The sequence below is a fragment of the Oncorhynchus masou genome, chromosome 13 (genome assembly GCF_036934945.1).
Source record: "Oncorhynchus masou masou isolate Uvic2021 chromosome 13, UVic_Omas_1.1, whole genome shotgun sequence".
Taxonomy (NCBI): domain Eukaryota; kingdom Metazoa; phylum Chordata; class Actinopteri; order Salmoniformes; family Salmonidae; genus Oncorhynchus; species Oncorhynchus masou.
In genome coordinates, this window is record NC_088224.1 from 37,572,850 (window position 1) to 37,599,507 (window position 26,658).

Sequence of the window (26,658 nt, forward strand, 5' to 3'; positions counted from 1 at the left end):
AAAAAACGAATTTGGCTTCTTAGGTCGTTATAAATTAAATCGAGATTCCTTTATAATTCCCTCGATAACTTTATGGAAAAATATTTGATTTGGCTAAATTGGCAGCTCCTCTCTTACTGCGAAACATTTTGGCTAGTTCTTAGGCCTTGTTGGCATGTTTTGGCCTACACATTTTAGCTAGACCTGGCAACCCTGCTGTAAACTAAGTGGGAAGAGTATCAAATAACCACTGACTATGATTTGATGCGGTTACATATTCGCGGCAAACGGGATACGTCAACGTTACCGGCGGCGGTGGGTCTCCACAGCAACGCCGTGTGGTGTAGTGACGCCAACCAGGCGAATGGCAAGTAGGCGTAAGCTCCTTCCCAGGTCCGCGTGGGCGGCCCCGTGTGGTAGGGAGAGCGAAACACGACACCCCTAGAGAGGAAGGGGGGCTGGGGGTTGATAATACGGAGTGAGTGGAAAAATAAAAGTCTGTAGAAAGAGAAAAAAAAACGTGGTTCCATACTCAGATTGAGAGTTTTTCATGCGATGTTTTGACTGCTGCAATGACGATGTGGAAGATTCGACCATTGCAACATTTTAATGCGGCTAAACTGATTAGCTAAAGAATTATAACATACAAGGCATTCCCCCACTATCAGCACGACGGACTCAAAGTTCAACGCCATTCAGTGCTGACGAGTGGGTTTATACCAAGCTAGAGCAGCATTCGTCTCCACGGTTTGTGAAAAAGAAAATACTAAATAAAGTTAGGAGCTCAGAAGTAACTAGGGAACAGTAGGGGGCCTGGGGGGTTAGAGCGCATGAGAACAGAGGGGTTTAGGCTTAGTTTAGAAACGGAAAAGTTTTCAAGCCAGCGAGGAATTTTTCGATTTTAATTTGTCAAGAACAACGAAGGCTGGGTGTCCAATACCACGCTAACTAACAACCAGACGGGAAACTTTCTGAATTGACCAGAGTCACCATGAAACCCCCTGGGGACACGGGTAAGTTACGATAATGTTCGCGGACCAACTATTGTCCGAATGGAACTCTGTGTTCCTGTTGTTGTCCACTGGAAGTACTTGATACTTTATGGCGCTCGACTGGCGGTTGTTATTGTTTCGCGTAACAACACAATCACAACTGGATCATTTAGTAATGGCAAAATGATCAACTTGTAATTATGTACCCTTGTGTGATCGCAATGACCAATGGTTATCGTAAATAACTACTGAGTTAAGAACTCTGCGTAATGAGACGTTGAAAAACCCAGACAGGCGAGGGCGCTAGGCTAATTAGCTAGCTGATTGCCGCAATTTCCTACTCGAGTCCAAGCAGAGCAAGCTAACTCGGCGTGAAAAGTTTGTAAAATAACCACGCTACACCATTAGCTCAAACCACTGTGTATTAGTTAGCAAACAGCTTACTGTATCGGTGTCTGATAAACTTGTCTATTATTCCAGCTAGTTAGCTAACCAACTCTCGAACTTCCACATTGACTAGCTAGCTAACCAATTCCCCCCAAAATGGACATTCCTGGCGAGTAACATTTAGTGTTAGCTAACGTAACCCTGTTTACGCTATCAAACGGACACAGACCTGTTAATAAACAGTTTGTTTATTTGTTTAGTTCTCCATTACTTAACTATTTACCAGGGTTGCTAGTTGGGCATGCCAGGACACTAATTCGACATTTAACCACCGCTTTTCAACGTCATTTAATTATTTCCAGCACAAAATCAATGTCTACATAATGTGTGAACGGCACATTGCTAGGTTTTTTAGAAACACATATAATGTAAAAAACAAATTCTAGCCGATTACATCAAAAGTTAAACACAGATTCGCGATGACGTGGGGAAAAGAAATACCCACCCTCTGACTAGAAACGTTGTAGGTTTTGAAAATCACCTTTTTTCTTAACTTTTAATCCTACACTGTGATGTCAGAGAAACATTTTTTTTTAGGATCTTTATCTTTTTAAACCACATCATATACACGTGCAATTTTCACATATGTAGTAGACACTGATATGGTGCTGGATATAATGAATGAGGTTGAATTCATATTTGTTTTTATTTAACTAGTTAAGAGCAAATTCTTATTTACAATGACGGCCTAGGAACAGTGGGTTAACTGCCTTGTTCAGGGGCAGAACGACAGATTGTCAGCTCAGGGATTAGAAATAGCAACCTTTCGGTTACTGGCCCAAAGCTCTAACCACTAGGCTACCTGCCGTCCCAACTCAGGCACAACTTTTATAGGAAAGGGGGGGTGTCACTGTCTACTGGTGTACTAGTAATTAGTTACCAGTGTACTTAGTAAAGTTAGTACTTGCTGCCAGCACCTGCCCTCGCTGTACTGTTAACAGAACTACGGGAAAGCAGCACTCGTCGAATGATACTGTCTACCGGTGTCCTAGCTAGCTGGTGACACCCCTGTCTGTCATCTCTTCTTCTTCTGTGGGGTTTATCGATGGTTGGCATCCAACGTTATGGTGCATTGACACCAATAGAAGTATAAAGAACGCCCGGAATTGCATTCCGCAATCACACTCTGAGTAGGTCTAGTTGGCAAGATCGATTCCCCTCTCTCTGGTTGAATAAAAATAAGTGCATTGCCAGCAAAATCATGTTCACATGCATTAAACCATTAGCAGATTATTCCATTCCCCTCCCCCCAGTCTCGGGTACACCCACACATGAAATAACTTATTTAGAGTATGGGACTGTTTTCCATACGAGTTAGCTCTATGTAGGTGTACCTTTTCCCCCACCTCATTTGAGCTACACCTCTCACTTGGGACATGGCTTACAGTTGGTCTCACACTCGCAAAAAAAACATTTATGCTTGATCACATACTATTTTCCCATAAATAGAACGCCCACATTTCTGAGTTGTCCTGTAGCGTCTAATGAGCCAGAAAATGTTGGGGTTTAAATTAGGCCTATTTGGAATTCTAGGAGATATTGCTTTATGTTTGCCACAACACAAACTCATCCTGTCACACTGCAAATATTACACAATATTTTGAGGAGTATGGACACCGGTTGCGAGGTATCCTACATACGGGATGTGTGAACTGGGAAGCTGAAGGGTCAATGTAAAATGGGGATTTTGTTTTCATACACCAAATGGTATTGTGGCCTTGGGCCTTCAGTCAGCACTCCACCCAGGATCCTCGAACATGCAGGAATCCAGGTATCTCTTACTCTTCTGAAAAAAGACATTGTGGGAGGAGCAGTTCTTCACCCCCCCCCCCCGGGGCAGATTTAGTGTCCCTATGTAGTTTCATGGCGTTCACTCATTGGTTCAATTTGTTCCCGAATGCTTCACATCTCGGGAATCCATCTTGTAGGCTAAGCCGCTGTCCTCCCACATCTTTGTGTAGCAACTCTGTTGTCTAATAACTGGATCGTTATGCTGTATGGGAGTTACTTTGTGCTACTCTTCATTAGTATTGTAATGGAGACTGATGCCAACATTCCAGGCAAATATCATTAGCATGAATTTGTTTCTCAATAGGCAATGGTATTCAGGCACGTATTTATGTTGTAGATTATAGAATGTCACATAGGCTTACATGGCTCTCGAATCCACATGATAGAGACTGAAGTCCAATACATAGGCCTATAGTACATCTGTCTGTTCCATTCTGAACATTGCACGCTCCTGGCTGACTCTGGCCCAGGTGAAACAGCTCAAAGGTGCCTTGGCATCTGTCAACAGCACTGGGATTCCAGTTCTATGGGTCACACTCCACACCGCATCCGACCAGGATGCAAGCAGTCTGGGCTGCTAGCTCCCAATTTTCCACTTGTGTTACTCATTATATCAACAATCCGCCACATGTGCGACGTCACAGCTGTAGCCGGGCACTTTTTGTTGTCTTCCCCAGTGTACGAAGTGAAAGGACCCATACACGAGGAATTAGCCTGCACAGGCCACTGCAAGTGACTGCTGGGGGTGCTCATGTTTGTCAGTGGGAATATTCAACATGGTTCCCATCTGCATTTAAACAACATGAATGTCAGGAAAGCAAATTAGTAAGCATAGTGGGTTGAAATTGTCCTAGGCTATAAAAGAGAGGCTTTCTCAACAGCATATCCCCAACATGTTGACTAGGCCTAGCTGACCAAGTAATGGATCAATGGTATTGAAAACCCTTAATAAGCAGGTTATGATGGTGTCGTCAGATTGGAAACCTGCACCATCGCAAGTGAACTCCGTACTCTGACCCGTGATGACGGGAAGAGATTTTATTTTTCCTGGAAATGTGCTTTGGTTATTACCCCTATCGCGAGGAAAAGAAAGCACACCAGGCCCAGGTAATACTGGTAAAACAAAGGCACGCGCCATAGTTCATTACCCACTGAATACAGTAGACTATTTGTACTACTACAGTAGGGTTGCTCCCCCACCCGGCTCCACGCTTGAAAGGCTCCTGCAGTGTAGATGAAACGCCAGGGTAGCCCAAGTGGAACCAAAAAATAGTCGGGCCGCTGAGCAGATAACATGTCAGGGCCTCTATCTGTGAACACCTGACAGGATGCCGAGGTTCCGGCTTCTTCACAAACTCAGAGAAGGAGCTTGATGTGACCAAACCAATTTAAGTCAACTTGGGTCCATTTTACTCTCGATGATAAGCATATCTTTCTAGAATGACTTGAATTCTTATGCTTATGTTTTGTGCTTTTCTCCCCCATTTGAAATCGGTTGAACAGACAGTTTGTTTTTTTGCTTTTTTTTTGTTTTCACATCTAGACATTTGGTCTTCAACTGACATTCCGAAGGTTTAAGTCTAGTCTAAATCAAACAGGCCTTATCAGTGAAAGATCAACTTTGTCCTATACTATGACACAAGGTTTAAGGACAGATTATGTAGAAGGTTTTTAAAATCTTCAAAATCATTACCAAACCCCTAATCTAAAATACAGAATTGAATATTTAGCATAGATGTGCTAACTTTTCTCTTCTGAGCTGGAATGTTCCCATCGATGCCGTTGGGCTTCACTTAATCAGATGGTACGGTTGTGTTAGTCACTGTGTCAAAGGGACTAAAATGTCTGACAAATATCAGTTATAAAGTATAATATTTGGTGTTTAACAGATCTGTACATGCAGTTTTTCTAGTAAAATGTTTTTAATGCGAAAGTACTGTTTGGACAAAATATTAACACATCACGTCATTCACCCATGGCCATCTGTGTCCCAGTGTTTAGCCAAGCTGTCAAAAGTGCAGGTTGCTCTGTCCTGTGGCTTGTGGACGGAGGGGAGCAGCCTGGGTGTTTTGTCTGTTCCAGCCCTGGGTTTGGTGGGAACCCTGAGGTTTTGTCTCGCCTGTGTCTGTCAGAACTCGCTCTGAATCCCTGCGGCTTTGGCTTTTCCACATGAGTGTGTGGTAGTGTGTTTTACTTCAAACTAATGTTTGTGTTAGTGGTGTACTCTGTGATATTCTAAAGTGCATCTCCGTGAACATGGGCGTGTGTGAAGGCTGAACTGGTGAGAACGCTGCGGTGTGGACCCCTCCTTTCTCACGCTACTTCACACAAAACATGACAACTTGCACCCGATTCTTCACCAGAGCAAGATCAAAGCAGGTAAGGTGTGAAGAAGGAGAAAGCTGAAGGGGAAGCCTGTTTACAGGCTGTGACAGAACAGAAGGGAATCTCAGCCCTGTTGCTGTTAGTCATCAAATGGTTCCATCTTATCAGGGGAGGTTTAAAACTCCTTCAGTATGTCTGTTTTCTCCCTCTGTCTCCTCTCCAGTTGGTAGGCTTTACAGCCAGAGACCACAGCTCAGAGTTAAGTAAGCGGCACATTTGTTATTTTCCCTGACTCTACTGAGACCCCCCCCCCCCCCCCTCCCCCTTCTATCAGACCGATTGTACTTACAAGAGCTAGACTCAGGGTAATGAAGATTTACTCTGCATTTATGTGTTCTATGCTGAACACACACACACACTCTCACACAACAGTTTATTACGGGGGCCGGACCCCCCACATACCAGTTAAAATGCTGACGTCTGTGTTGCATTACATACACAGACCCACTACACAGACACACGCAGCACACTCTCAATTCTCACGCTAGTGCTGATGTTGGTTGCCATCTTTGTGGTGACGCCACATTGACTCCCTCTTATATTTCTACGCACCCAATTTAGTCTGAGGAGGATCCAGTGCAATGGACCATGCAGTAGGACTTGGATTGAACCGAATTAGGAAAATGTGAACACCGAGATGGTTAAAATGGCCACCTCAGGCCCAGTGTTTTTGCATACATCCTATCATCAATCACAAACAAGTAGATGTGTTGCATGCCCCACTAAAATAAACCATGTAGCTTTCCTGAAGTGTATGATTTGTGTACAGCCTACATTTAGGGCTGGCACACTGACCGTGTAACCAGCGGTTATGGGGGAAGACCTTCGTCAGATTAAAAATACTTATTTTTTTCGGGGAGGTGGATGGAACGAGCAGCTTACTGAAGACAGGACGGCTGGACTTCGGTGCCAATGAGTTTGTTTCTGCTGAAACGTGGCCTCTACAACGTGACAACGTTAGACATTACAGTAAGCCTGTATGCAGGCTGCCTGAGACCGATCTGTGTAAACATCATTAATGATGCCCTGATATTGACAGCTGACTGTAGACGGACGACCGGGCTTTGGTGCCATTGAGTTTGTTTCTGCTGAAACATGGACTTTACAACGTGATAACATTACAGTTACCCCTATATGCAGGCTGCCTGAGACCAATTTGTGTGAACATCCTTAATGATGCCCTGATATTGATCACAGCAAATAAATTACAGCAAAATGCTTCCATATAACCTAATCTGTTGGGTATTAGTATCATGTCAATTTGAAGTTCTAGATCTTGAGAGGTCTGAGTGGAAGCACAGTGTACTGCCACCATGACTCTACTATCACTAATGACTATGAAGACTTTTTTTTGTCTCTATGGAAATATGGAACATTTTAAAGATGCATTAGCCGTCAGTGAAGAGATTGGCAGCTTCAGTTCTGACTGATTTATCTCGTTCCCTTGGTTTGGTGGTTTATTCTGGGCTGTGGTGACAGCCGTCGGTTAGGGGAGGGAGCCCTGATGTCGACTGTGCGCTAATCTCACAGCTGGAGCCACCAAGTTGTCGTCAGCCGCTGTGTGGTTGTGGAGAGAAATGAAAGTAAAGACTGTCTGGAGACCTAACCTCAACACAGAACTTTGTAAAACTGGGCAATCTATCCGTTTCTCTGATTCTTCCTCCCATTTCCAGCCCCCTTTCCACTGCGTTAACCCACCCTGACCACGTATTTTTTTATCGCTTGCATTTCCTTGATCTTCTGCTCTGTCTAGGCCTACGTCTTCATCTTTCTCTCAACGACTTTCTGAATGTCTCTGTTAGCTCCTTGTCCTCTCTTCCATGTCACCTTTCTCACTCCTCCTCACTTTCTCCTGCTCTGTTTGCTGTTACTTTTCCAGAATCTCTCCCATCATCCTGCAAGTCTTGGTGTTTTTGCGAACGCACAAACCTGAGATTTCATACGCCTTTGAGTGAAGTTTGTAGCGTGTGCCGTCTGACGAATCGAAGAGACAGAATTGGCTTAGAAGAAGCCAGACACTGCTGCTGTCTACAGAGGCCAAAGTCCTGTCTGCCTCCAACAGAGCACAGGCCAGACCTCTAATCTGTGCTGCCTGGATGCATAGCCGCGGGAATATGTTTGGGGGTGGGGGTGCTGCGTTTTTTTTGTTGCAGACTTTGGGAGGAGGGGTGCAAGGGGGAAAAACTTTGCCCGCCCTACAGACGGCTATATGGGTCCACTAATACAGGACTAGTAAAGGCCCAGTGCGCTACTTTTGGGAGATCTTTCTAAACAAAAACAGAATATTTCATTTTTATTCCAATTTTATTTTTTCAGAGTGTGCAGCACCCTCAGCACCTCTACTTCCCACGGCTATGCCTGGATCCCCCTGAGTTCAGAAGTGAACTTTAGTGCTCCCCCCTCCCTCCTTCGCAGAATAAGAATCTGAAGACAGCCAGGAGATAAACGGTGTGCCTCAAATTATAGGACAAAATAACAGGGGAGCAGGGGATAAGATATAACAGACTGAGATGAGCGAAGAGTTAAGACAGTGGAACTTACTTGCATTTCTCCCCATGGAGTGCTTGTGATCCTGAGTCTGCCACCAAAAATCCCACACCAGAAGCCAGGCCCCTGTACCACCACCAGTGACTTGGGCCCAGACGACTGACTCTGTCTGTCACCCACAGGGGGCTGAAAGGACCAGCTGTGCGAACGGGCTGATCTGGGTCCACCCCACTGGGAGGCTGTCTGGACTGACCAGTCAGAACCCACTTTCAGACCACTGCCCTCTGGATAGACTCATTTCCAAGTCACAGCAAGGATGCTTGTCTATGAGGAAAAAGCCAATCAGAGCTGACTTCTTTCAAACAGCATGCCCCACTTTCCGTAGGCAGAGTTACTCTCTGGAGTAGTGGAGATTTAGACAACACATGGTCGTCCTCACTTGGACATGACCTGATTTTGTCCAGGGGTCTTGCACATTACTCTGTTAGTACCATCCCAGAGCATGGAGGGAAAAGCCGGCGCTAAGCCCGGCTCACCCAACCGACCCCTCCTTGTCCCCTCTGATCACTTCCAGGTCTTCTTCAGGTCACTGCCTCTACTCTCTACTCAGTCACATGGTTCACAGCGGGCTTAACGGTCGATGGGATGATAAAGCTTAGATTAAGGATGTGTAAATACCTCTCAAGTGGATTTTTTTTTTTGCTGTTCTACCATCCTCTTAACACTAGAACCGCTGGCCCTCGAGGTCCCCCAAATGAATGAGCAGTCATTCTGACTTAGAACATTCTAACAGTGTAATTGATACATTTCATATATGCTATTGCAGAAATAATAATTTGCCTGTTTCTAAAGTTCTTTGGCAATATTGTATTTAAAAATAAATAAAAAAGTTAAATAACACAATAGCATTTTCATTAGTATGTTACTGTAGGCTATATATATTTAAACAATAAGGCACGGATGGGTGTGGTATAAGGTCGATATACCATGGCTAAGGGCTGTTCTTAGGCACGACGCATAGCCCTTAGCCATGCTATATTGGCCATATACTACAAACCCCTGACGTGCCTTATTGCTATTATAAAATGGTTACCAACCTAATTAGAGCAGTAAAAAATAAATGATTTGTCACACCTGTGGTATGCCACGGCTGTCAGCCAATCAGCATTCAGGGCTCGAACCACCCAGTTTATAAATATATACAGAACCTGTCAGAAGTTTGGATACACCTACTCATTCAAGGGATTTTATTTTTTACTATTTTATACATTGTTGAATAATAGTGAAGACATCAAAACTATGAAATAACACATATGGAATCATGTAGTAATGAAAAAAGTGTTAAAGAAATCAAAATATATTTGAGATTCTTCAAAGTAGACACCCTTTGCCTTGATGCCTGCTTTGCACAAATAAAGTGTAAAATACATTTTATTGGTGCAGTGCCATTGTTACAACTATGAAACAGAAAGCATATGTGTTGGAATGCGGTAAGAGCTTTTTGTTATAAAAAAAATATAATAACAGCCACCAAGAAATGTGCTATTTGACACGTGGTCAAATGATTACAATCTCATTCAGCCTAAACATCATTATAAGCGCCAAGTGTGCTTGATAAATACTGAAAATCAGCACAAAAGCAATAATGGCATCATAATGAATGTGTTGATTATGGCAGCAGTCAAACAACGTCAATTTATTGTCAGGCAAGTAAAGCATCTTCACGCAATAGCATCAGTTGGAGCATGCCACATAAAACAACCAAAGCTGGTGGTGGCGTTTCATTTGATGGTGGTGGGGGAACCTGCTCGGCAGGCCCGCAATTTTGAGATTTTAGGGGCAAGGCTATTTGGCCTTCAAGAGGTGCCCAATCTGGCACCAAGGCCTTTAACTAAAATAGCCAATTTAAATATATTTTAAAAACAACTTTAAAAAACATATGTAGATAAATAAATAATTTGCCTGTCAAAGTGTAGGTGATAAATGCATAATGGTTACGGCCTCACATGTCAGCATTGGTGTGGACATGAGGGAGGCGCCAGAAAATGTAGTCAGACTTTTCATTTTATATATATATATATATATATATATATATATAACGTCTAAAGGAATGATTCTGATGACATAAGCCCAGGGGCGTGGGCTGAATTGATTTGGTGGTTAGGGTTTGTAGTAGCAGCAGCAGTAGCACCCCGCATTGACCTACTGGTCACACTTTGTTAGGAGAGAAAGGCCCGTGCCTGTTGCGCACAAAATCACACACCTTGCGGTATGAGCGGAGGCAGAAAACATTTTGAAACTATTTAACCATAAATGTAATTGTTTAAAACCTGGGTGTTTTTTGTTGTTGTCATTTCGTGAGGGGGGGGGGTAGTGCTTTTGCTGTCCGTTACTCATCTTGTTGGCTGAGGAAAAGTAAATGTGGACAGTTCTTCTAACATCAATGTGCACCCCGGGAATTCGATAAGAAAGACGCGCTTGTGCGTCCCAATGTGTCTGTCTTGTACTTCGGAGCTGCGATGCCCGAGAATCGTGTCCTTCTCATGACATTGCCCTATAAGGATTGAGATACCTGAGCGCAATGTAAGTGAGAGGTAGCTTCGAAGCACAACGATTGGCAGCCAGGAAATGGGAATTATAATTATTATATTCAGGCTAAGGGCATAATGGCCAATTTGGCCGCAAGACATGGAATTGTTTTAGGGGGCCTTGCGGCCACACAAAGCTACATCCACGGCCTTGTTGGGCGATGCCGCCAGGAAATTTGAGGCCTGCTCAGTGTGCACCGTTCTGTTTTTGCGCGCAGTGGTGTCGGTTCAGGCTGAGGCTCAGAATCAGAAGAATAATCATCAGGGATGTCATGATTAGTTTCTTCCCCACCCTCTGAGCATTTTCATTTCGATTTTGTAGCACCTCTATAACTGAGCATCTGTATCCATTTGTCTTAGTCTTCTTGCCATTGTAAATGATGCACGCTCTCACTGTGTACTCCCGAGAATACTGTAAAGGCTGCTTCGATTCAGTGGACTGATATAGGGTACATATCATTTTAGAGATTATAAGTGGAGTAGGTCAATACAATAGAATGGCCTGTTCTTCATTCACAATTAGTGATTACATAATTACATCGTTCACTTCTCCTCACTCTTCAACTCACCTATTCTCCCCCCTTTCCCCCCATCATACTTTACTTAACTTATTTAATCTGTTATGTGTGAAATGTAGTTTTGGTTCCGTTTCGACAACTTGGCAGGTGTCTTCAACGTCCAGAAGAGGGGGAGCAGGCCCTACTGTTGGGAGGAGGAGGGGCAACGCGAAAGCCATTCCAAAAATGACATGCCATCCTAAAACTGTTTGTAACTCTAGTTCTGTTTGTGATATTGAGATTCTAACAATGACAGTGTGTTATATAGACTTATTTAGGAAAATTCAAGGGCGGAAGGGGGCGTGACTTTACAAATGCCAGAGTAATAACATTTTTTTTAAATTCATGAAGTCCAAATGACTGCTTTAGTGTTTCTAGTGTTAAGGGTCAAGCAATTCCTACTCAAGTCTTCAAATGAGGTTTTACCAAAGATTATAATAAATACTTTATAGTGAATTATGAGTGTTTTATTAGTTGCTAATAATATACGCACAAATCAAGTTTATTATGGAGATCAACTCCATTTCCTAACCTCAGGTTTCCAAAACTAGTATTTAGGATGTCTGTCCCAGGGATCTATTGCTGAGCGTTGAGGGCCTGCACAGGCGTGCTCATAAACACTGGCTCTGTGTCCTCTTTGCACGGGACAAGGCCTGCACTCATACTCGACAGTCCTCGCATAGCAGGAAAATTGGCGCAAACACGCGCCCTGTCTAACCATCTAAGGCTGATTTTTTTTTTTACATTTATTTTAATCACAGCTTGCACTGCACGGAACTCTCCAAGACGCGTCTGGTTTCTGTCTGGGCAGAGTTGGCCGTCGCGCCCCGGGATCCATTACACTGTCGCAGTCCAGCCCCTATGACTGTCCAACCACCGTCATGCTCCAACTTGATTTAATCTCGGTGGCGTTGACATTGGCAATTGTTGATGTAAAGATGAAGGTAACATATCGAGGGTCTGCCGTGTGGTGGAGTCGCGTCTTTGTGACGGTACTGCCATGACAACACCACACAGCCCTGTCTTTTTTTTTGTTTTGAGCTGCTACATTGCTTGGGGTCTGGTGCACCTGCATGGTGGCTGCTGGATGCATAAACATCCCAGAGCTTAGTGCATAGGGGGTCAATCGCACACAACAAACACAACCAATGTATAGCTTATTCCCTTTGCGCCTTATATCTTTGGAAAGGCCACACAGCCTAATATGCCTTAAAAAAAAATGATAATGTACTTAAGAGCCAGAGAGAGATTTTCCGATCTCTCTTCTAGTCTCTTTCACAGTACTCTGTGCTGATTTCAGTTTTTCATGCCTCCACTCTCTCTTATGTAACAGTTGACTTCTAGAATCGGGAGAGGGGTGAAAGTTCATGTGGTGCACCTGCAGCTCTGACTGGCCTCTTTGATCTACATCGGGGTGTTTTTCCTACCTGGGTCCTGAGCCCCTCCTACACTTGATCTGGGTTTTTTTTCTGTCTTCTTCCTGGGTTTTTAAGTTGCCCCTCCTCGTCTCACTATTAATGCTTCGCCCCCTGGACTCTGACATTTTTCCATTTTTATTTAACTAGGCAAGTCGGTTTAAGAACAAATTCTTATTTACAATGACAGCCTAGGAACAGTGGGTTAACTGCCTTGTTCAGGGGCAGAACGACAGATTTACCTTGTCTGCTCGGGGATTCGATCAAGCAACCTTTCATGAGTTGGTGTTGATGGCAATGTCTTTAGGATAGGGAGCTATTAGCCTTCAGGCTAGCATGAGTCAATGTTAGCATCCACCTTCTTTTAGCTACAAGACTTTTTAGCGCTTACCTTGTTTTTTTTATTGGTGTGTGTTCGCCATCTCAATGCACCGTGGCATGTCCCCATTGAAGTTCAATGGAGGGTAGTCCAGTGGTGATGGACTACTCACTCAGAGAACAAGTCCGTGCCCCCTCCTACCTCCCTCTGTGTCCAGGCAGCCGTCACTAGCAGACGGAGGCTGACCTTTTCCTCCAGCTAAATATAGAGCAAGCAAAGAATAGGAGGAAGGGAGGGAAAATGGGGGGGGGATTGATGGAGGGAACAGGGTGAAAAAGAGGCGATGGAGCCCCTGGTCTCAGACCAGCAGGCGTTCAGGACAATGCACGAGATGACTATCTGTTATTTAAAGCTACTATTATAAACACATGACGTCATAGGGCCGCTAACATCAAGTAGCCGTATTGAAATCCTCGTATGAAAATGGTTCTCGTTTAGAGATCGTATATTTCTGTTGGAAGGGAAATTCGGGTGCCTCGAAAAATGGTCTCTCACTCTTTTGGTAACCATAAAAATGAACTTTTTTTGTCCCTACTCCTTCAGTTATTTCCTTTAGAGACCCAGGGGAAATGGTTGGACAACTGTTTCTTCTTACTGACCTCATACACCTGATGTTCGTCGGATCATTATGGCCCCGCTACATGACTCTCTCAGGTATCAGGACACCACACATGGGAAGTGATGTGTGTTATTATGGCGCGTAACCAGGGTTGTGTTTATCCGTGTGTAATTCCTGTCATAGTTACTGTCACCCGCAGGATCAGCAGCAGTCCCACCAGGACCACTGGTAGTGAGCACAGCAGAGCAGAAGACGGGCTTGTAGTGTGTGTGTGTGTGTGTGTGCCCGCATCTGTCTAGAGAGGAGCAGCGTTGTGAGTGTCAGTGATTTGAGTTAAGAGATCTGTAGTATGTGACGGACACGACAGTGAATGTTGTCTAAGGGACAGCAGAGCAGGACCGCGGCCTTTCATCAGTGAAACCACAGATGACAAGTTTTCTTTTCCTGTGATGCCTCCTTCTCTCGGTCCTCCCTCGCTCATTTAGCCTGTTACCTCTTTGCCCCCCCCCCCCCCAAAACACTCTCTGAACTTTAGATACCTTTTTTTTAATTGAATTACAGTTTTATGTTCAGTGTGTTTCTGGTGTTTTATTTATAGAGCTAAAATGTCCTGTTGCTAAGCAATGGTGTCAGAGGGAGCGAGGGAAAGAAAGGGATGGCAGCGCGGAGGGGAAAGGCTCCATGTGAAAACTGAATGACAAACAAGAAGAGGCCATGAGTCAGCACTGACGCACTCTGTGGGCATTGCTGCTATTTGTATGTGTGAGCACTCTTCTCCCACGCATGCACCCACTTTACCTTTTCTGAACATGTGTGTGCGTGTTTGTTCAATTTGCTCACTCGCTCTCATTTTATCTGCTCCTGCCGGGCTTTACATGTGCTTTGCCACCAGCTTCCCAGCATCTGCCCAAGTGGCACAAACGCTAAAGTGGCGCCATTGATGTGGCCGCTCTTGTCGTCGTTGTGGGAATTATACGCTTATGCTTTAGGAGCTGTGAAGCGTCGGCTTGCCATCAGAACCATTCACTGTTCTGTCCAATTCAGGCGAGACAATTGAAGTAGTTCAACGGTTTAGCCTGTTATCCCTATCCAATTACTTTGTGTGAGTCACGTGTCATAGGCTTTTATCTGGGCCACTCGCAAAATCGAATCTTCCTTCCTTCATACAAAGAGTTTTTTTTGTGTGTGTGTGTGACAAAGGGCGTCGAAGTCCCTCTGGTGTAGCAGCATTTGACCTGGAATGAAGGTTTATAGTGACAATTGTGGACTTTGGCTCAACAGGTGGTTCAATGGGGCAATAGGGTACCAGTTGTCGGTATTGCTGTTTGTGTTCTTATCTCAGTGTTTACTCTAGTATTCTAGATATGATGTCCTTCTGTTTTCTATTATAACATAAATGCCTCTGGTATGTACGCCGTGGTGTGGTTTTATCTGTTGCGCTGTGCCCATGTGTTTCTCCGAGGGCGATTTCTCGGCTTGCTTCCTAGAGCACATCTGGTCCTAATGAGGTGTGTGTGTGTGTTGGGGTGTGTGTGTGTGTGTATGTCTCTGCCTGGCCTTGTGTTGAAGTGGTGTTGAGTCTTTAAGCACAACCTACATCTCTAAAACACATACTTGCGCTCCCTGTTCTCACGTGTGTCGTGTGTCTAATGCTCGTTATAGCTTTTATTTTGTCTTCATACTCAAGGCCGTTTTGATTAACGATAAACATGGAACTGATACGAAAGCACCAGGCCTGTACAGCTTGGATTTTAAACTCAAACAAATTTACCTGCCCCAAAAAACAACCTTTTTTTGTTTTTTGAACACTGATCCCCCAGTACAGCTCTGTAAGACTCTTTTTATCCAAGGTGACTTGGTCAATAATCTACATGTGACCTGTCACCTGGAGATCAAACCCACGACTCTCAAACCCTTTGTCGACTCTCCACTACCAGCCTTTCCCTGTTGCCTTTGTTCTTCGCTCCATCATCCCCAGCACTTGAACACTACACCTCCATATAACCCCCTTTCCCCTCCTCTCCCCAGGGTTTGCCTTCCCCGACTGGGCCTACAAACCCGAGTCGAGCCCCGGCTCGCGACAGATTCAGCTCTGGTGCTTCATCCTGGAGCTGCTGCGGAAGGAGGAGTACCATGAAGTCATCGCTTGGCAGGGCGACTACGGAGAGTTTGTCATCAAGGACCCCGAAGAGGTGGCCCGACTGTGGGGTGCCCGCAAGTGCAAACCGCAGATGAACTACGACAAGCTGAGCAGAGCGCTTAGGTAAGAAAGGGAAACAACTATCGACTCGACTTAGGGATTCTGGGTATTGTAGGATGAAGAAATGAAGTAAACGGGTCTCTCTTGCAAAATAGATTTAATCTAAGTGTAACAAACCTATGTAAATACAGACCTGAAGTGGTGGAATCTGTAGTCATAGTGGGCTACAGTGTGTTTAACCTTTTACTCCAGCCTAGCTCCAACACACCGGACTCAACTAATAGCTGTTATTAGAAGGCTGTTTTTAGCTGATCTAAGACGGGCCAGAACAATGAGAGCTCTGGAGTGCCCCCCCCCCCCCCGTTTGTTTTTCAAAGAGAAAGGGAGGAGAACAGAGGAGAAAGTGGGAGCGCGGTTCATCACGACTTGTTGATCTCGGATGTACGTCAAGGTCCGTCGTTTTAACGTGACCGCTCATTTAGACAACCTTGTCTTTAGAAACACGCGCTGCAGAGCACACGTGGGAAGCAGAGAGCTTTTATTTAGTCCGCAGTCTGTTCTCGCTCTCTTTTTTTCGCTCACTCAATTTCACACACACACACACCACACGCATAACTCTGGCTGCCACACACTGGCTTGTCAGCGTCACCTTCATGTCGTAGGTTGGTGTGGGTCAGATAGTGCTCATCCTACCAATAACTCGTCACAGCTGCTTTCTCTGCCAGTCCTCCTCCATCCCATCTGTGCCTTGTCGGTTTGTTTCTATGGTGTACCAGTCTCCTCGACCGGTCTGACCTAACGTCTATGGTACTTTCTTCTGTCATAAAACTCTGCAATGAAAGGAGCTTTTTAAATTCTGAAGCAATTGAAACATGGCAATGTTCTTCCCTCATTAGGGTTTAGGATTGGATTAGGGGCTGCTTGGGCTGCGAAGTGTGTGTGTGTGTGTTAGTGTTTAGAATGTACTTTAAAGCTGTGTCATAGAGGCAGTAGTAACGTTAGCTCTTTGTTTGAAGTGAGTTCAATTGTTCTTCAAAGCACCGTAGAGCAAGCTTGAGCCCTTGTGTGTCTGCATGTTTCTCCCAGCTCTCTCTGCTTGCGTTTGTGTGTGCTTGCTTGCGTGTGTCAACTCCAGTAAAGTCATTCACTGTATCACGTGTGTGTGTGTGTGTGTGTGTGTGTGTGTGTGTCTGTTTGTCTTCCTGGCCTTTCCCCCACGTGTTCGAGTGCTCTCTCTCTCTCTGCGCCTGTGAACATTTACGTTCCAGTCCAAACCTGTCTCCACTTCACATCTATATCAAAGTAAGCAATAGGAAGCCTCCTGCTATTACTGCCATTTAGCGTGTGTAGGTGGGAGCACTCTAGTCATAGTGGTAGCCGCTGCAATCGGGAGAGGCCCTTCATCCATTGAGTCCTCACTGTGCCGGCGCGAGAGGTTCAGCAGTGAGACGAGCTCGAGCTAGCTACCTTTGGTTTACCGGCCACAATGGCTGAGGACTTCCTTCCACTCCTAGTGCAACTGAAGTCCTTAGACTGAGTCCCTGCGTGTTCATTTGGCCATTGTTTGGAAAGGTTTGTCTCATTGAGGTGAAACATATCCTACTATTCTCCAGTGTGTGTGTGCGCGCTCATTACGCTTCGTATTGTCATGGTTACCGCACCTAATGATACCCTTAGATCAGGGCCCTCCAACCCCGTTGCTGGAGAGCTACCGTCCTGTAGGTTTTCACTCCAACCCTCATCGAGCCCACCTGATTGCAGTCGTCTGGTTGATAAGCTGAACCAGGTTGGTTACAACTGTGGTTGGAGGAGGGTAACTCCAGAAAACAGGGTTGGAAACCCTTGCCTTAGATAAATAGCAATACAATTACATTGTAATACAATTACATAGTAATAGATACTGCATGTCTTTTGGGGGGGGGGGGGTCTGTGTATCACACTCAGTAGGACCACATAATGTGGTGTCTTTGTGTGCCATCGAATGTATTTCATCCTTATTTAACTGTGCAAATTGAACAAATAGCGAGTAACCGTGTAAACCTTGACCCCGCAGATATTACTACAACAAGAGAATCCTCCACAAGACCAAAGGGAAGAGGTTCACCTACAAGTTCAACTTCAACAAGCTGGTGCTGGTCAACTACCCCTTCATCGACATGGGCTCTGGTCAGTACTCTGTCTCTAGTCTGGTTGAAAATCCACCGGGAGACCATCACCGGCACAGTTTTTAAAGATGCTATAGATGAACACGTTGTAAATGTCCATCATGTGGAAGTCTTAAAGCACTTCCACAAAGTCCTCCTATGCATTCACTGACGTCTGATCGTTGGGAGATTAGATTTCTGTATCTGTCCAGTTATAAACGTTTTAAAAGCTAGCTACGCCAATACAGAGCCCTAATGTGCCTGAGAGCCTAACACGTCCTAGCGCCATTTTGTTGTGGAAGCGGCTACAATGACTGACAGGTAATGACGTGGACTAAATGCGTAAAATACTCTTCCATCTCCGATCAGGTTTATGTAGTGGAGCGATGTTTGCATATTGCATATTTGTTTATATGCTTCATACCAAGTGTTTCCTCTTTTTTTTTTGTTAAGGCCCTGGGGCAGTAATCACAGCCACAGTGTAAATAGGGCACACTTGAAGCCTGATACCACATGACATAGCTGTTGCATGGAGTTTTTATTATACTCCATATGTGATGTGGTCTGGGTTTTGACATGTTTTGATATAGTGGTCACACACACCCATGCCTCTCCGACGTTAACTCACTCAGCGGTTTTAGGAAAATGGAGCTACCCGACTTGTGTTTGTGATGGCAAAAAGAACGACTTTCCAATATTTAATTTTGGCACGGGCGAGGATGCCAAGAACTTGTTGTGCGCCACAATTTGGTATCGCAGGGCAGAAAAGGGGAATGCAACACGTGAGCAGTGGGGTTTCTCTCTCTGTCTCGGTCTGTGATTCTGTGTACAGTAACTTTTACTCTCACTCACCTGCTTTTTCTGACTTGGTTTCACTTTGACTCTGATTCTCCTTCTGTCACCCATTGCGTCACACTAACTGCACGCTCTCTGTCTCTCGCTCTCTGTTTCATTCCTACCCTCTAACTCACTTGTCCTGTTCTCTGTCTCCAGGTAGGGGAGTCCCCCAGAGCGCCCCTCCCGTGCCGACCGGGGGCAGCCACTTCCGCTTCCCCCCCTCCACCCCGTCCGAGGTGCTCTCCCCCAATGAGGACCTGCGCAGCCCGGGCGTGTTCAGCAGTGTGGCCCGCCGTATGGGCCGCGGCTCTGTCTCCGACTGCAGCGATGGCACCTCCACCAACTCTGAGCTGGAGGAAGGCGTGGGGGGTGAAGATCGTGGCGGCGTGGGCCCAGAACGGGCGTTCCGCGGCCTCCTCCACCCCCGCCTCTCCCATGACTCGCTGTTTCGTGCCTACGGGGGACCCGGCGGGCTAGGCCGTCCCCCGCCCGGCCACAGGGTCCACGGTGACCCCATGTCTCCGTTCCCTGTGTCCCCACTGCCCGGCCCTGGGGGCCTCCTGGGGTCCACCCTGTCCCCAGCCCTGTCCATGACCCCTGGCTCCCACCTGCCCTACACCCCGTCCCCCTCCCTCAGCCCCATGCTGGGTTCCCACTTCTCCTTCAACCCGGACGACATGAAGCGCTACCTGCAGGCCCAGCACCAGAGCGTCTACAACTACCACCTCAGCCCCAGAGCATTCTTCCACTACCCCAACATTGTAGTCCCCCAGCCCCACAGGCCTTCTGCCGCCCCTGACAAGCCCATATCAGCCCACCACCATGCCCCGCCCATGCCCCACTCCCATTCGCTGCACCACCATCAAGGGGAGGAGCAGCATCCCTCGCCCTTCAAGTTCAAGCTGCAGCCGCCTCCACTGGGGCGTAAACAGAGGGACTGCTCCGCCTCCTCTACCGGTGGATCCTCCTCCAGCCTAGGCTCCTCCTACGCTGCTTTAGGGCTGCTCTCTAACTCCTCAGTGGGCCCTCCCAAAATCAAGGTGAGCCAATCACTAACCAGAATCAAGGTTCGCCTGACTAACCCCCAGTTTAATGTAAAAAGAGATGTGCTCATCAATGACTCCTCTGTTGTCTCTTGTTGTCTAGGTGGAGCCCGTCTCCGACATCGAGTCCGATGAGGAGGTGGAGGTGACCGACATCAGCGAGGAGGACGAGCTGCTCGACGACTACGAGGGCGACGTCTTCACCCCCCCTCATCCCACCAACGGAACTGCCCCTACCGCCATTACCAACCTGGGTGCCATTGCCGCTGACGACCTGGATGAGGATGTGTTCAAGACCCCCGCCGCCCCTCCCATGGGCCCTCTGACTCCCTCCCTGCTGGGCCTCAAGAGCGAGCCAGGCCAGGGACCTCCCATCAGCCCCGGTGGCACGCTCTGTATCCCCCTCAAGCTGCGCTTCAAACGCCGCTGGAGCGAGGACCAGAAGATGGAGGCCGATGGTGAGCGTGAGGAGGCCGAGGATAAGAAAGTGCGGGCAGAGAAGGAGGTGGTGGAGGAGCTGACAAGGAGGGAGTCAGAGAATGGGGAGGGGCCAAGGAGAAGCCCGTCCATGATTCTGGGGGCTCCTCCAGCCCAGCGCAGGGCCAGCTCCGAGCTGCAGAGAGCCACAGCCCAGCTGTCTCTGGAGAACCACGGAGCCTGTTGAGGCAGGGATACACACACACACACACAGAGAGAGAGAGAGAGACGATCTCATGCCCATACCTACATACACTCTCACTCATATAACCAAGCTTACGCATATACACAAGTGCCTGTGCGGAAGGCTTTTTTTACTCTCATTTTGAACTGATTTAATAGTGAACATTAACACACAGCTCAACATGCTGTGACTGAGACACTAAGGCTGGCCATTAGATATCCCCTCTAAACAGAAGACCCTTCAGGGCCTAGATCCAGGATCCATCCCTTAGACCTGTACGCTGCCTTAAGGTGCCTCCATCTCCCCTCAACATCTCCTCCCAGTAATGCCCTTAGCTCCTTAGCCTTTTATGTTGCATCAAAACAGATGGGAAAGAGTCCCTTCAGACCCACTCTCCCAGAAGGACCTTAATATTGCTGACACTGGGGGGGGGTGACATCACGACAATGCCTTCTACCTTCAGCAGACTTGAAAAGAGATTACAGAAGTGCTTGTCTTGATGGGGACCTCCTACCAACTCTTGTCAACTGTTCCATCACCTTTTATGACTGGGAAGGGATCTCAGGATTCAAAACAGAGACCTCCTTGTCCTCGTATGTCTAATCAAGACCTCTTCGACAAGGACTGACTTAAGACTGAATTTGTGTCTGAGTGAGCCCTCCTTTCCACCAGACGCTCTTTGATAAGCGTCTCTCCCCAGACTTGAGCGTATGGACAAAAACCACGTGGAGGACGTGGATGGACTGACTGGAGACCCGTCCCCCGTCTCTTATGGCCTTCCTGTCACTCAAGTGTTGATTGACACCTACCATGGCAACAATGCAGTACCCAACCCAACCAGGCCTTAATAGACAGCTTTTGGGGACCCTACAAGACTTTTGCACAATCTTATAAGAGCGGATCGAGGAAATGGGTAGTTAGTCCGAGCTTGGAATGGTGTTGAAATATTATCTTAAAGGTCTCCTCCTTTCCCCTCGTTTAAGCCGCTCCTGTTTCTCCCATAGAGGGTGCCTCAAAAAAAAAAGGACCGTATTTGGGAAGATGCGGTGGGGCATTTGCAGTGAACGGAGAGTTAGAAGTACCTCTGTATATACAATGTTCTTGAACCGAGACTGAAATTAATAGATTTTCCCCTCCCTCCCCAAGAAAGTATACCATGAATGCGAGTACCGAGGTGATATCAGGCAACTTCACAAAGCCTTTTTAGTGACATTTGAACTTTGCCCGTTTTAATGAACAAACCGGACAAATTGAGATTGTGCCTTTTTTTAAACTGACAGGTGACTTAAAGGAATTACCCCTGCCAAATAATGTGCTCCCACTCTCCCACACACAGACACAATGTTGTTCCCTGACGTTCACACTCACGTAAAAAAAAAAAATCTCATTGTTAACTCACATGGTACCTCCCCACAAACACACACACACACACATACTTCTATAGAAGCCTCAAGAGCATACCGTACTGAAATGAGTTGGTGTGGCGTGGGAACAGACCGCATACACTGATTGCCACTTTGCCTTGTTTTTTTTTAATGCCATTTAAGAAACAGATGCTGAATAACTTAAACCAATACTACACATATTTTATTTGAATATATTAAATACAAATGTTATATTTCAAAAAAACTTATAATTTGATATGAATCAGGAATTGTAATGGTAACTATATGTTGGGCATATATGAGGGAGCCCTCTTCTCTCCTTGCCCCTCTTGACTGTGGAACTGCATTGAAAAGGGTCCTTGTCAAAGAGGAATCGGAACACGGTTCTGTTTTTAATGTAAAAACAAGTATTCTGTTTAGGGGTTGAAGGATGGTGAGTGTAAAGGGACAGTAAATGAACAAATGATGGAGAAATGTTAGATCTTGGACCCTGAACCTCCGCTTTTACGACCAGGCTCACCCCTTCTCGTCACCCCAAATGCTCCTGGGAACACAGGGACTAGGAGCCTTTTGAGGTCTACTGAACCTGAACTATACTAGGAGAATGCATCAGCAACACTCCACCACCTGTGTGTACACATGTGAGGTAGACCTGGTCTGCTGAGAGGGGTGGAAATGCGGCTAACCTAGAGTAAAAGGAAGGTGACATCACTAGCGACATGATTTCCCACCCCCGTACTAGCCCCTCTGGCTTTGTAGACTCTTAACCAGAGAAACCACCACCGCCCAAGCAGGATATGACATCACAAAACCTCGGAGAGGGACTTCCCGTAATCTGAGAAGACGCTTTGCAGGTGCCATCTACTGTGTATAGGCCCCTCCAGCTGGGTAACACAACAAGATCCAGGCCAAAATAAGACGTGCCCAGAGTTTGTTCATAGCGCTAGTGTGGCGTGAGTGGGTGTCTAAGCAGCTGTTGGTGTTGCCTTAAGGCGTCCGCATGCTTCCCAGCAGAAACCGTTCAGAAGAGTTTGTGGATATATTATGCGTACATTTTGTTACATTTTGGACTTCGGTAAGGGTTTTTTGGCTGTTTGGGCACATTATATTTTTTCTCGAAGGAAACCGACGTCAGTAGCTGAAGTCTATGCCCCTTCTTCGGTGATTGGTCAACAGTAGGGATTCTTCAATAAAGTCTTAGTTGTCATTCAAGGAGAGACGACTCATTTTCATGCACATTTTGTTTTGTTTATAAATACTGCACCCACTTAGTTTAAAATTGTGCGACGAAGATATTCTCTGCAAAAACTTCAATTAATTACATATTTCTTGAGTTATTCTGACTATTTTGAGGAAGTGTATACTGGCTACGGCGTCTCAAAATGGACAAACCGTACTATTGCCGCTTTTTCTTCTTGTTTTTCAAGCGAATGTCTTTAAGGGAGTTTTGCGAACAGTCATTCGGTTCGGGACCAGTCAAACAGAAGCATGCTGATGCCTTTAGCCACCCAGCTAGTCTTTTGTCCCGCCTTGCATTGTAACTGACAGCTGCCTTAATTGTTGCTTAGAAAGAAAAATTAAATCACCATTTTCTTTCCTACTATGTTGATACTTTTCCCTCAATATCATCATTGCTGTTTATTTTTCAAAATATATTATTACTGTCATTATTATTATTATTATTATTATTATTATTATTATTATTATTAACATGATTTACTATTTGATTATTTTGTACTCTGGGCCTACCTCTTTTCCATGGCTATTTGAATCTCATGAGTTTAGTGTTTTATTTTTCAGTACGTATTTTCCAGACAATGACAACTCCTCCATTTTACACTTATCTGAACTAAAATAGTAGTTATAACTTCAACTAAGCTGGTTGTATTTGTAATTGTGGACACATGGAAAAGAGGGGCTCACATAATCCTATCACATTACCTTCAGTTTGAAATATCTTTTTTGGTCTTGTGTATATATATTATTTTTCACTTTTGGGAGGACTCTGTGAGGAAAAAGATATTGTATTAATTGAAAGGAGACCATCTCCCTCCCTCTCTCTCTCTCTCTTCATTCACTCTTCTCAGCGGTTATTTAACACTCAAACTGAGAGATGAGACTCAATGCCTTGAGGAAGCGTACCTTCTGTTTCTCTTGTATTTTTCACCCCTTATTTGTAATTAAATTGTAATCAGGGTTCATTAAAACAGGTAAAAATTGACAAGTGTCTGTGTTTTTTAATAGAGGACTTACACATGCGGATTATTACATTAGTTAGTCCAGGGCAATGCCTTTGTACCTGTGAATGTGTTAGTCATAGATATAGACTGAACAAAAATATAAACGCAACATGTAAAGTGTTGGTCCCATGTTTCAGGAGCTGAAATAAAAGATCCCAGAAGTTGTCCATATGCACAAAAAGCTTATTTATCTCAAATGTTGTGCACTAATTCATTTAAATCCCTGTTAGTGAGCATTTCTCCTTTGCCAAGATATACCACACCTGTTAGGTGGCTGGAGTATCAAGAAGCTGATTAAACAGCATGATCATTACACAGGTGCACATTGTGCTAGGGACTATAAAAGGCCACTCTAAAATGTGCACTTTTGTCACACAACACAATGCCACATATATCTCAAGTTGAGGGAGCATGCAATTGGCATGCTGACTGCAGGAATGTCCACCAGAGCTGTTGCCAGAGAATTGAATGTTTATTTCTCTACCACAAGCCGCCTCCAACGTTGTTTTTGAGTATTTGGCAGTACGTCCAACCGCGTGTGTAACCACGCCAGCCCAGGGCCTCCAAATCAGTCTTCTTCACCTGCAGGATCATCTTAAGACCAGGCACCCGGACAAGTGATGAAACTGTGGGTTTGTGCAACTGAAGAATTTCAACTGTCTCGGGGAAGCTCATCTGCATGCTCGTTGTCCTCCCCATGGTCTTGACCTGACTGCAGTTCGGCGTCGTAACCAACTTCAGTGGGCAAATGCTCACCTTCGATGGTCACTGGCATGCTTGAGACGTGTGCTCTCCACAGCTGAGTCCCGGTTTCAACTGTACCAGGCACATGGCAGACAGCGTGTATGGCACAGTGTGGGCGAGCGGTTTGCTGATGTGCTTCATGGTGGTGTTATGTTATGGACAGGCATAAGCTAAGGACAACTAACACAATTGCGTTTTATCGATGGCAATTTGAATGCACAGAGATACTGTGGCGAGATCCTGAGGCCCATTGGCATACCATTCATCTGCCGCGATCACCACCTGTTCCAGCATGATGATGAGGATGCACACCCCATGTCGCAAGTATCTGTACACAATTCCTGGAAGTTGAAAATGTCCTAGATCTTCCATGGCTTGCATACTCTCAAGACATGTCATCCATTGACCATGTTTTCAATATCCAGCAGTTTCACATAGCCATTGAAGAGGCAAATGGTCACACCAGATAGTGAATGGATACATTTATTTTAATTTTAATTAAGGTGTTTGACCAACATGCCTGTATTCCCAGTCACGTGAAATCCATAGATTAGGGCCTAATATTCATATACACTAAACAAAACCAAAACAACTTTCTAAGATTTTACTGAGTTACAGTTCCTATAAGGAAATCAGTCAATTTAAATATAATCAAATATTTATGCTGTTAGCTAGCTTCACAACTCCGTTAACAATAATGTTGTCTTCATGTCGAGGTTTGTGCAGATGTACCTTTTCGTACATTTTTCTCCTGAACAACTGACAATGGCCATCTCGCAAATGACTCTCGTGACAGCCATTGCAAAGTATGACTGGAATAAGTCATTTACAAGTGCCTTCAGAAGTTTTCAGAACCCTTGACCTATTCTACATGTTACAGCCTGAATTCTACACACAATACCCCATAATGTCAAAGTGAAAACATGTTTTTAGAAATGTTAGCAGATTTATTGAAAATGAAATACAGAAATATCTCATCTACATACACTACCTGTCAAAGGTTTAAGAATATCTACTCGTTCAAGGGTTTTGCTTTATTTTTCAATTTCTACATTGTAGAATAATAGTGAAGACATCAACTATGAAATAACACATGGAATCGTGTAGTGACCAAAAAAAGTCTTAAACAAATCAAAATAGATTTTATGTTTGAGATTCTTCAAATAGCTACTTTTTGCCTTGATGACAGCTTTGCAGACTCTTGGAATTCTCTCAACCAGCTTCACCTGGAATGCTTTTCCAACAGTCTTGAAGGAGTTCCCACATGCTGAGCACTTGTTGCCTGCTTTTCCTTCACTCTACGGGTCCGACTCAGCCCAAACTATCTCAATTTGGTTGAGGTCGGGGGATTGTGGAGGCCAGGTCATCTCATGCAGCACTCCATCACTCTCCTTCTTGGTAAAATAGCATTACACTGCCTGTTGAAAAACAAATGATAGTCCCACAAAGCCCAAACCAGAATGCTGTGGTAGCCATGCTGGTTAAGTGTGCCTTATTGTAAATAAATCACAGAGGGTGTCACCAGCAACGCACCCCCACACCATAACACCACCGCCATGATTTACGGTGGGAAATACACATGCAGAGATTTGTTCACCCACAGCGCGTCTCAGAAAGACACAGCAAATGGAACCAAAAATCTTCAATTTGGACTCCAGACCAAAGGACAAATTTACACCAGTCTAATGTCCATTGCTCATTTTATTGGCCCAAGCAAGTCTCTTCTTATTATTGGGGTCCTTTAGTAGTGGTTTCTTTGAAGCAATTCGACCATGAAGTCCTGATTCACGCAGTCTCCTCTGAACAGTTGATGTTGAGATGTGTC

The 26,658-nt window shown here is 45.3% G+C and overlaps 1 protein-coding gene across 1 annotated transcript; it reads left to right on the forward strand.

The window, feature by feature from the left end:
* The first annotated feature begins 393 nt into the window (after window positions 1–393).
* On the forward strand, window positions 394–24,073 carry LOC135552240 (ETS domain-containing transcription factor ERF-like). The gene is made up of 5 exons (XM_064983742.1): window positions 394–992; window positions 15,608–15,842; window positions 17,833–17,945; window positions 18,917–19,800; window positions 19,907–24,073. The coding sequence occupies exons 1-5, from the start codon at window positions 971–973 to the stop codon at window positions 20,465–20,467; spliced, it is 1,815 nt and encodes a 604-aa protein (XP_064839814.1). The 5' UTR covers window positions 394–970; the 3' UTR covers window positions 20,468–24,073.
* The last annotated feature ends 2,585 nt before the right edge of the window (window positions 24,074–26,658 follow it).